This window comes from Coffea arabica, chromosome 4e (assembly GCF_036785885.1).
Source record: "Coffea arabica cultivar ET-39 chromosome 4e, Coffea Arabica ET-39 HiFi, whole genome shotgun sequence".
Taxonomy (NCBI): Eukaryota; Viridiplantae; Streptophyta; class Magnoliopsida; order Gentianales; family Rubiaceae; genus Coffea; species Coffea arabica.
The window spans coordinates 133811-145662 of NC_092317.1; the positions used below are offsets into that span (position 1 = coordinate 133811).

Below are 11852 nucleotides of genomic sequence, written 5' to 3' on the forward strand. Positions count from 1 at the left end.
GTTGCTCAAAAAATAAGCGATAAACCATTATTCACTTATCACTTATGTGATATACATATTAAACTTAATACTTAACAATTTAATAATTTAATAAATTTATCAAACGCACGCAATCTACTGTTTGCTACTGCTGGCAGTAGTAACTACGAGCAGTGATCATTCAAAATCAGTGGGAAGATTGATGGGGAATAGCAAAATACCAAAAATAACTATTCAAAAAAAAAAAAAAATATATATATATATATATATATACACACTAGTAGTAATAAGAATTATACTAGCAGTAACTTACGCAGTACTCACCACCACACCCCTGAATTATACACCCGAAGTCTCCAGCCCACCCGAAACACAGTGTCCGATTGGTTCTGGGCTTCACTTGGGCGGTCTCTCCCCATCTCCGTCCTTTCCTCCCCGGTCATCTCCTCCATTGCGGTAAATTGTCCTAATTCCTTCCTGCACTGTGTATTATGTGTTCCCTTCCCGGTGGAAACTACTACCAATGAAGTGCTGTATGTTGGTGGTGGTGACTGTATTTTTTTCCCCTTTGTAGGGTTGACAGACTCAACTATTCGTTTCACCGGTTGTCTTCCTAACTTTTTCCGACTTCCGATGCATATGTACATGTATGCGAACTCGTCTTCTCTTTGTTGTCCCCTAATCCAATTGTCCAATTTCCACATCGGTTTAACTGGATTTTTTTTTTCTTTTCACGATTTAAATTTGTGTGTAATCTTTCACTACTATTTTCCTTTCTTCTGTTAACAATTATTATTAAATTCTGAACTTCCATTGTATGATCTGGTGTAATGGGAAAGTGTGGGGTGTTCTATGGTTCCCTTGACTGCACATGCTTGTGTATCAGGATCGAGTTGCACATGCACGATCCTGCTCTCAGTCTGTGTGTCAGTCGGTTTCTAAACTGAGTCAATGTTAATTAATAGCTGCTCCGAAGATTGATGAATCTGTTTCTCATTTGCATTCCATGCGTATCCTATTCATGTTTTCACCTAAACGAACTCGGTCAATATTAATAGCTGCTTTTTTTTAATTTGAAAATTGATGAAGGTGTTTATCAATTGTACCCATGCCAAATTTTTCGTGTTTTGATGAGTTCATTTCATTCATGAACAATGTATCCTCTGGATTAGAGCATACCTTTCACCCAACTTCCTTTCTTTACCATACAGTCCGGTGCATTTTCTGAAATGAAATTCTTAGGGGATCACATGGTTTGAATTGTTTCTGCTTAGAGTTATGATTCCCCCTTTATTGGCTATGAATTTGGACTTCTATCATCTTCATACGTTTGCTTTCCAGAATTAAGCTGGAACGCTTGTTCTGCCATAACTTTAAAGTGTAAAATTATCTGGTTGCTTGCTTCCTCCTTATTCTGCAGAGATTTTTACTCTTAAAGGCCACAATTACGTACCCCTCAAGATACAGCGTTTGGGTTCAGGGGGTGACTTGCCCCCTGCTGGCGAGTTCAACCCTTTCCCTGTTGCTCGGAGGGTGAATTCCTTCCAAGCGATTGCAATGGATGATGCTATGGAGAGTGGTAACTTGGGGCCTTACCAAGACAGGCCAAGGATATTCCCCAACATGCGTACTAAACCTTACACACCATTGGTGAGGCTCATGTTTCACAACTTTATGTTCTCTAGGCTTTATTTATTTCTTTTCATCATTGTTTGGTGCTTATTGTACATCACTTTTTAGACATGCTCTTTTATCCTCTTTCCACAGACATTTACTTCTGTGCTTGCTGATTATATAATTTTACACTGTTTCTTTATGTTGGTTCAAGTTTAATTGGTGCCAAAGGTTGATATGTTTCACATTTGCTATGCTAGTCTGACATTTTTGTTTGTGGTAAGGTAATAGAATCACAGTGCATGGCCTTGGTTTTAGTTGTTAATCAGAGTTGCATTTTCTTTTTGCTTTTACTGCCTTCTCCATTGATATTAATAGTCATATCCACGAAAGCAAATGATCTTTGCACAAAATGAGCACCGATGTTTGGGATCTGTGATGGAGACTTGCCCCGTTGTCCATTTGCATCTGCCTAGATTATTGAAACATCATTTTTTTAAGTAACTCTTCTTGTTTTAATTTGAATTGAAGAGGTTGAAATAAGTTGAGTCATTAAAGTTCTTCATCAAATGTCGAGGAATCATCTTATTGTTTGCTTGAAGCATATACTTGTTTGCATCAGATTGATAGGTATATTGAAGTCAAAACTCAGAGTCTTAGATATGCTTTCAATTCTTCCAGTTTGGGTTGTCTATTCCTATGCATGCGTTATAATTAGACTGTGTAGCACCCACTCTCAAGTTCTTTTGACTCCTTTCCTGGTTTTCATTGGCATTCAGTGAGCAGAAGATGAAATTTCCATTAAGTGCCCACCCTACCAGATTTTAATGGAATTTGCATAGTTGCATCTTTCTTTTTCATTTTTTTGGGGGGGGGGGGGCACTATGAGGTATAAGACAGAGTTGAAAGTCATATAGGAAGAGCTCTAGAGACAGAAAAATGTATGTTGAATTGTAATATGAGATGGTTTTTCTATTTTCTCTATTGCAATGATATTTCACATAAGAGGTGCCTGCTCGTCAAGAGGGATTTAATGTCTAGATTTTTTATCATTGTCAGTTCAGTCAGAGCATAGTTTTTGAAGTTAGTTAGTCTGAATGTCTTGTCCAATGAAATCTTACCTAATGTAGGCCATTTTCTTTTCGAGTTCGTTATCGTAAATGACCCTTAAAAGAAAAAGAATTGTTGCTTTTTAAACATACACAAAATAAAAAATGTGACATTCACATAAGGATGGGATGCTTACAAAGACAAATGTATTAATATCTTAAGGTCTAAACTATGACATGATGCGATGAATGGGAAAACCGTTTCTTGGTAAATGTAACAATACCTGATTTGCTGTGATCTAAGGCAGTCTTTTCAGTGATACCTGTCTCTCCACTTTGTTTCTTCCTAGAATCCTCTATAATCAGATGTAAGGAAGGAAAGGACAAGAGGATGGAAGGTCATCCTTGATATGTCACCCCTGTGAGAAGAATTGGAGAACAAAATTAAGAATCCTTTTGCAAAGTTTGCTCATGTACTGTCATGGTATTTCAATTTGGAACTTTTGTATCCTAAATATATCCCTCAGTATGATTCTGGAGGGAAAGAGTGTAATTTCTTTTCAAACATTAAATATTTTTTATTATGGTGTTTTAAGGTGGAATTCCTCATAGGATAACTTAGTAGGTGAAACAATTTCTTCTATCCACAAAAAGAAAGATGTTGAAATTGTTTGAGGAGGTTTAGTTTGAGCTGCACTTATTATGAACCACAGTTTCCGATCAATTTAGTGTTTGTGAGAGATGAAATTTTCGGTAATATAAGTGTATCATTGTAGTTTTTTGGTACAATTCTTGAAGTGTCTGGATATTATGTGTGTAAAACAAGTATTTTCTCCTGGATTAACTTCTCAAAGTATACTCATTGAGTGCATATTAAAGAACATGAGCATGCAGCATTGGTTATTCTCACACAGATTTGCACAAATTGTTTTGCTTTATATTTTGATTTATTCTGCTGTTTTTAGTTTCTTTGCCTGGTATTATCACCATTGACCCCTTGCTGCTGTGTGCAGATATTTCGTGTAATCAAGAGAATTAATGTCCGTATTCTATTTGTGCTTCTACTTCTTGGACTCGGAGCAATCTTCTATATTGGTGCTAGTACCTCGCCAATTATTGTATTCGTGTTCTCAGTTTGCATTATTAGTTTTGTGTTATCAATGTATCTCACTAAGTGGGTACTTGCAAAGGATGAGGGACCTCCTGAGATGGTCGAGGTACTTGATCTTCATTTCAAACTACTTATGATCTAGAATAATGCGGACTTATGTGTATGTATACTGTCAAGCACTACTAAAATGGTTGTAGATGCGTATATGACTGTTGTTCCATTAATATTCTATGCCAAATTGGGCATCTTTCATGTTATTTCTGTTCCATTTAACAACTATTTTGAGTTCTTTTGAATGGAAAATTTTACTCTTACATTACTATCAATAATATGATTTGCAGTTACTATATCTCCATTCTAATCCTTGCAATTTTGAAGTTTTACCTTGTACATGTACAGGTAGCACTGTCTCAATTTTGTTTTGCCAAATACATATTGGTGGTTTTCACCTTAATGTTTGCTCTAAGCAAAAATGTCAAATTGCAAAAATATATTTATGTTATTCCAAAACTCCATTGATGCATAACTTAAATTCTTTCCATTTGGTAACTGAACCATTGTGTGTATTAAAGGTTTGGTAAATATTTTCATGCATATTATTACATAGTAAAAGAATAGCTTCAGCTATTCCTTCTTATGTCAGCCTTTTGTTTTACGAAATGGTAGCCTTCCATCCGCTTGCAACTATTTATATGTTTATTATCTTTCTATTTAGAAAGAAAAGTTGTAAGTCATTGAAATATTTGACTGTTGGCTTTTCACGTTTGAATACTTAAGTTACGGGTCTTGACGTATTGGTTTACTTTACTAGATATCAGATGCTATACGTGACGGAGCTGAAGGCTTCTTTAGGACTCAATACGGAACCATATCCAAGATGGCATTCTTGTTAGCAGTCATTATCCTTAGCATATATATGTTCCGCAGTACAACACCTCAGCAAGAATCTTCTGGCTTAGGGAGGTAAAACATTCTAAAGTTGGTCATCTTGTTTACTCTTTAAAATTTGTAGCTGTCAAAGTTAATTTATTATTTGCATGCTGATGCAGATCAATGTCTGCCTATGTCACTGTTGTGTCCTTTCTTCTTGGGGCTTTATGTTCTGGTATTGCTGGTTATGTTGGGATGTGGGTGTCTGTACGTGCTAATGTGAGGGTCTCAAGTGCGGCAAGGCGGTCTGCGAGGGAGGCACTGCAGGTTTTTTGGTTTGGAAGATTTTAGATTCTGCTGAAAATGCATTTAGAATTTGATATTCATTGGCTTAAATATGCAGATTGCTGTTCGTGCCGGTGGTTTTTCTGCCATGGTGGTTGTTGGTTTGGCTGTAATAGGCGTTGCTGTACTTTATTCCACACTTTATGTTTGGTTGGAGGTGGATTCACCTGGGTCAATGAAGGTCACTGACTGTGAGTTTGCAAATTAGTTGATTATAATTTGTTTAAGGGCCTTGTTTTTTAGCCTCTCTGAATTTTCAGATTGAGGGTTTTGACTTGGTAATAAGACTGTCATTTTCTTTTCCTTTGGCAGTACCTCTTCTCTTGGTTGGGTATGGTTTTGGGGCTTCATTTGTTGCCCTTTTTGCTCAATTGGGTGGTGGAATATACACGAAGGCAGCTGATGTTGGTGCTGACCTTGTTGGAAAAGTGGAGCAGGGAATTCCTGAAGATGATCCCCGTAATCCTGCTGTTATTGCTGATCTGGTGAGTCTTGCTGGATTTCTGGTTCCATTTATGAATGCAGATTAAGCTTTGGACGTTTGAATTCTAATGCAGCAAAAAGTTGATTGCAATTTATTTTAATTGATATGGCACTTCTAGGACATGGTTTCTATCTTTTGGCTATTGTAGACTTTTGGGCACTGAACAGAGAGTTCATCTTTAGTTTGTTACTGATGAACCTGAAGGAACTATGAAGCATAGGTTCATATCTTTTGTTTCTTGTAGAAATTTATGTAGCTGTCAAGATTTTATTTTACATTGATATATGAAGTTTAGTGTTTGTAATTTTGCATTCTGTTTAAGGATGTAGTATACTATGATTAGATTGTACTTTGCAGCATTATATAGTGATATACTTGGTTGTTGCAACCAATTTAATTGATACTTTCTTGGTTAATTCATTGGTCATTTTATTTAAGGTTGGAGACAATGTAGGCGATTGTGCTGCCCGGGGTGCAGATTTGTTTGAAAGCATTGCTGCAGAGATAATCAGTGCGATGATACTTGGAGGAACAATGGCTCAACGGTGCAAGATTGAAGGCATGTAAATCACTTCTTGGATTATTCTTGCCAGTGTATGAATGTCTTAGCTGTCTAACTTTTAAGAATAATTTAATTTTCATTGTTGACATTTACTACTCAATTATGTGCAACCGGGGACAAAGCTCAGAGATCTTTTTGTGTCAATTATCTTTCATTTTGTAGCAGATTCATATGTATGGTTCATGTTTTCTGTTCTTTGCACCTTAGTTTTAATATTCAAGTTTATAACATGCAATATGCTTAAGTTTTTTATTGGCATTGCAAGCGAATTTGATGTCAACTTGTGTCTCCTTAAGTGGAGCTACAGTTTTGAGATCTCATTCGGCATTTCGATGTTATTATGAACTGGTCACTGCTTTGTTTTCATGACAAAGATGCACATCCTTCTATGCGTGTTGAAAGTATGCTACTGGCTTTTCATGGAAAAGTAATTTATAGACATCTGTCCTTGAACTTACTATGGTTCAATTTCTGTAGCCAGGACTTCTTTGCTTCTTGAATGGTGGTACGATTCCCATTTTCTTTTGTTTGAGTTTATAGTTTCAACTTTCTGTCCTGGTCATACTTTTCCCTTGGCTAAGTGAGGTGAACATTTGTTGTTTAGAAATAAGGCATACATTAATGGTTGATACTAGTGATTTATCAGTATGACAAGTACTGTCCCTGAAAAGGAGCTTCCAGAAATAGTGTGAATCATTTTGTTCTCAAATTGAATTCACTTGTGAATCATTTTACTCTATTATCAAATTTAGTTCCTGAAAGTTGTAATTCTTATGCTTATGGTTGAGCTTTTTGAAAACGGTTGAAATTATGACCAATAATGCTTTATATTACTTTCTTGTACAAGTCCATTTTAACCTTGTGTATAATAACAATTGGGTGCCCAATTTCATAGTTCAGCAGCTCTGGTCATTAGCAGGGATATAACTATGTCCAATATTTCAGTTTGTCCTGCCTTAGCAATCAGTGTAATATAGCCGACTAGCTTTCTGATCCAAGCAACAGACAAGTAGGCCTCTACCTATTTGATGAAAAGTCTAATTACATTTTATGTGGTTATAAGACATCCAATGTTGATTTTACTTGACTGGATCATATGTCATGGTCTTATAGTTGCTCATACGAGTTTATTTTGAACTTTTCCTGTTTCTACTTTCATTGGATTTGGCAAGGATATTCTTCTCTTTATTCATCTTTTTAAGGCACTGGTGGGAAATAAGTCCCTTTCTACATGTTTAGTGCTTTGCTCAACAACATAATAAGCCTATTTGCAGACTTTGAATTCTAGTTGTTTACATGCAGACCCATCTGGATTCATTTTGTTTCCTCTTGTTGTTCACTCATTTGACCTGGTGGTATCATCTGTGGGAATACTATCCATTCGGAGTAAACGTGATGCTGGAGCAATTGGCGTAGTAGAGGATCCAATGTTGATCCTTCAGAAAGGATACTCTGTTACAATAGTTTTAGCTGTTATAACTTTTGGTCTGGTAATATTTTGATCCCTTTCTTTAAACATAATTTCTCTCCTCTTCCTGACCTCTTGGTGCTTCTTTTTGCTGTCCAGAATGAGAAGGAACTGTTCTTTTCTGTCATTGCTTGGGACCCTTGGGTTATGTCCTTTGAGTGGCTTGGTAGGTAGTTGAGTTACATTCTCTAGCTGGTGATGGCTTTTCCATTTCCTTGCAGTCGACTCGCTGGATGTTGTATACTGAACAAGCACCTTTGGCCTGGTTGAACTTTGCTTTATGTGGTTTGGTTGGAATTTTGACGGCGTATGTGTTTGTCTGGATAACTAAGTACTATACTGACTACAAGCATGAGCCTGTCCGAACATTAGCTCTGTCCAGCTCCACAGGACATGGAACTAACATAATCGCTGGTATTAGTTTGGGTTTGGAATCGACAGCTCTGCCAGTGCTTGTTATTAGTGTATCTGTTATTTCTGCTTTCTGGCTGGGCCACACCTCAGGACTGGTGGATGAAGCTGGGAATTCAACAGGTGGTTTGTTTGGAACAGCTGTAGCAACCATGGGAATGCTTAGCACTGCAGCATATGTTCTAACCATGGATATGTTTGGGCCTATTGCTGATAATGCAGGTGGAATTGTTGAGATGAGTCAGCAGGTTAGTTCAGATGAGTTGTTGAACCTTGGTTATTTCCTAAAACCTTGTCTTCATCAAATGAGTGTATGATTCATTACCTTTGCAGCCGGAAAGCGTGCGCGAGATTACTGATGTTCTTGATGCAGTTGGGAACACGACTAAAGCTACAACCAAGGGTTTTGCTATTGGATCTGCAGCTCTTGCATCTTTCCTTCTTTTTAGTGCTTACATGGATGAGGTAGCTGCATTTGCTCATGTAGCCTTTAAGCAGGTGGATTCAGTCACCTCCATGACTTTCCTTCTTCCTCATATTCTTCTTCTTCTTCCTTTTTAAAGTGGTTCTGCATATATTTTGAAGTCTTACTTTTTGGACACAGCGATTAACATCTGAACTTCCACACCCTTGATTGTGCAGGTTGACATTGCCATCCCAGAAGTATTTGTTGGTGGATTATTAGGTTCCATGCTTATTTTCCTGTTCAGTGCTTGGGCCTGTTCTGCTGTTGGTCGAACTGCTCAAGAAGTTGTCAATGAAGTTAGAAGACAATTTATAGAGAGGCCAGGTATCATGGTAAGTACGATATACCGATGAAGTTCTTTTGGTGTGTAGGTGATGTCTATAATGCTTATTATTTCACTTGCGGCAGGATTACAAGGAAAAACCAGATTATGGTCGGTGTGTGTCTATTGTTGCATCTGCATCTTTGAGGGAGATGATAAAACCTGGAGCTTTGGCTATTGTATCGCCTATAGTTGTAGGTAGGCTATTCACTGTCTTGATTACTGGTCTTTCCTTTAGCTACAACTGAAAAGGTTTAATCTATTTGCTCCAAATTCATCTTTACTTGATTCTCATGTTTTGATTCTTTTGCTTGCATCTGTCCACCCTCACAGCTAGTCAACTATCTAAACCTATCCAAATTAGTAAATTTCTGTCATAGATACAAAGATCCACCTAGAAATGCAATGTGATGTCATTATGGAGAACCTTGTTTTTGCCTATGATTTTGGGTGAATACAAATATTTGTTTTTTTCTTTTGGTTGCCTTTGAAAATCGACTTTTATCACTATACAGGTTTGGTGTTTCGGATAGTGGGATACTATACTGGACATCCTCTTCTAGGCGCAAAAGTTGTGGCTGCCATGCTGATGTTTGCTACAGTTTCTGGAATTCTAATGGCACTTTTCTTGAACACTGCTGGTGGTGCCTGGGATAATGCAAAGAAGTACATTGAAACCGGAGCTCTTGGAGGCAAAGGAAGTGACTGCCACAAAGCTGCAGTGACTGGTGACACGTAAGTGCATTTTCATTAGTTAGTGATTTACTTGTAATGCAATTTCCTCCTTTTATGGTAATATGTGCACACGTGTGGACACACAGTTCCATTTGTGTTGATGGAAAACTCGAGCAGTTCACTTCTCACTTATTTATATACAACTCATGGACTTCGTTCTGAATCTGACTTGCAGTGTGGGAGACCCATTTAAAGATACGGCAGGACCTTCTTTGCATGTGCTCATCAAAATGCTTGCAACGATTACTCTTGTAATGGCTCCAGTGTTTCTTTGAAAGTGATATTCAAACCATCTCAAAGTATACAGCCCTTTCTAGGGCCATCGCAGACTGCTTGTCAATCTAATGCCGTAGGTTACAACTATACGCGCGCACACACATATACATATACATATTATTATTATTATTTTGCCTGAGTTTGAATAAAAATTTATTAAGCAAATTTTAGTTTATACTTAAATTGTAGTTCGTATACTCTTCTTGGCCAGCTATGGTTTCTTTTTGGTTGAATATTAGGATTTAGTTTTGATGGTCCTATTTTTGGGCAAAATGATAAGGGGGATAATTGGAAGCATTCGTTCAAAGAATGGTACCTAAGCGTGGCTTGGGATTTTATCTAGTAAAGCAGCTGATGCAAATCAGTTTATTTAGACAATTATGGCTTCAGAACTGGTGTCAAAAACTTAGGCCATGCTTGGATTGTTTGTTTTCTTCGTCGGAAAATATTGTCGTTTTCCGTGATCACATTTCCCTATCACCTTTTTCCTTCACATATATCAAATCGCTACAATAATTTTTTCATGAAAAATGACGAAAAATGCAATCCAAACATAACCTTTATGTGTTTGTTGGTCTGAAAGCGGCCATTGCCTATTTCACTTTGCAACTTGGAACTTAAATTTTTTTTTTTTTTTTGTTGAAAAAGAACTCGGAACTTAATTTTAGATGCGTTGCATCTAGGATGTGTACAATAGGTTTGTGTACAATTGACGTTGTCCTGCTAACTAAGAAGCCTCAACGCCGCCGTTAATGTTAGACGCGCTTGTTTGGACAAACTTTTAGCCCCTCATGGGTGGGTTATTTGGACTAGGAGATGTTCACCGTGCTCGCGCACGGTGGTAAGTTATAGGCATGCCCAGGTTGAAAGTACAGTAAATATTTATTTTAGAAGAGATTTGTTGTACAGAGAACTTATTGAGCTTGGTTGGAATTTTTTTTAATTCTATAGGTTATTTTATATTTAAAGAGATAGTCAGAACATTTAAAATTCCTTGCTTTCCTGGTGTACACTAAGTATGCAAAGAAAATGAATATGCTATACTTTAAAATGTCCACATGAGAAGTTAATGCTATTCCAATGTAATGCATTCAGTTTCAGTTGGATTGATACAAATTTTTCTTCTTCCCCAAAAACAAAGACACCATAGTGAGTCTACAGGGAGAAGAAACTCTAAAGCATCATCCACTTAATTGCAAAAGCTGCTACATATTGACCCAAAGAATGCAGTATAAGCATCCTGACATCCTATACCCAATTGCAACAGAAGGAAAAAGAACAAGGCAAAGAATCATAAATGCAAGAAACACAACTAAATAGCAACCTAGGCAAGAAGTAAATTATCAAAAGGACACCAAAGCTTTCACAGTACCCTTTAATTTTCCAGTTTTGTGTGTGCATGTGAGAGAGAGCCAATAATTAATAAAAACATTACAATGCAAGTTCCAAATCACCGTGGTAAGGAAAAATGACATAATCCAATACATTTTCGTTTTCTTATCCTATAGCCTGTGATATGCACTCTGGTTGTTTTTTAGCAGTGAGTGCAGAGGCATAGAGGCTAGAAAAACGAAATGTTTCGGTAGGAGGGTTTTTCATTTGTTAAGTTTAAGCTAGTAAACAAAAAGGAGTTATGGAGGATGGAATAATACATGAGCAAAAATAGTCCTTATACTAAACGCTGAAAAAAGAAACATGGCGCAGGGAAATTTCTTATTTTGATAGATCTAAATTCACTCATTTTTCATGATGGAGTACACATGGAAACTATGATACCACGAGAACTGCTTTTCGACACCATACTCATAAAAAATTAGAACATTGTAGGTGTAAGCTGATTCAGGAAGGAAAGCTAAAATTTCATCCAGTTCCAGTTGATGCTCAGCAGCAAAGACGTCCCAGAGATTATCCTTCTTTTCCTGTGGCATTTTTGCATAACGCTTGCGATGCTTGGTATTTCTATCCATTAAGCTGGCACCAATGAAGTAAATAATTCACACACTCCCAAACACAAGTTAGCTATCAGCCAAAAAACGCCAGAACAGCGGCAAGACATGAAGGTGATATATATGGCTACTTTCATACCACATAACATCTATAGTAGACAAACTATCCAAGCAAACTAACAGAAACAAGACCAACAAGAAAGGAATAGCAAAT

At 37.1% G+C, this 11852-nt stretch overlaps 1 protein-coding gene across 3 annotated transcripts; it reads left to right on the plus strand.

Annotated features, from left to right (window-relative positions):
* The first annotated feature begins 274 nt into the window (after positions 1-274).
* LOC113742629 (pyrophosphate-energized membrane proton pump 3) lies at positions 275-9875 on the plus strand. 3 transcript variants are annotated; one of them, XM_027270506.2, is made up of 16 exons: positions 275-435; positions 554-626; positions 1400-1629; positions 3656-3859; positions 4565-4716; positions 4803-4950; positions 5027-5159; positions 5281-5453; positions 5891-6011; positions 7317-7504; positions 7704-8141; positions 8227-8391; positions 8536-8691; positions 8768-8879; positions 9197-9416; positions 9592-9875. In XM_027270506.2, exons 3-16 carry the CDS (start codon positions 1537-1539, stop codon positions 9689-9691), a joined length of 2403 nt encoding a protein of 800 aa, XP_027126307.1. In that variant the 5' UTR covers positions 275-435; positions 554-626; positions 1400-1536; the 3' UTR covers positions 9692-9875. The 3 variants fall into 3 exon arrangements, with proteins under 3 accessions (XP_027126307.1, XP_071902923.1, XP_027126308.1); XM_072046822.1 differs by having other exon boundaries at positions 1418-1629; XM_027270507.2 differs by lacking the exon at positions 554-626 and having other exon boundaries at positions 296-435.
* The last annotated feature ends 1977 nt before the right edge of the window (positions 9876-11852 follow it).

Excerpts from the sequence above, each read along its gene's own strand:
- LOC113742629 (XM_027270506.2), top strand. The coding sequence starts at position 1,537 with ATGGATGATGCTATGGAGAGTGGTAACTTGGGGCCTTACCAAGACAGG. Across the intron at positions 3,860-4,564 it reads GACCTCCTGAGATGGTCGAG|ATATCAGATGCTATACGTGA; the intron begins GTACTTGATCTT and ends TTACTTTACTAG. Across the intron at positions 9,417-9,591 it reads GCTGCAGTGACTGGTGACAC|TGTGGGAGACCCATTTAAAG; the intron begins GTAAGTGCATTT and ends TCTGACTTGCAG.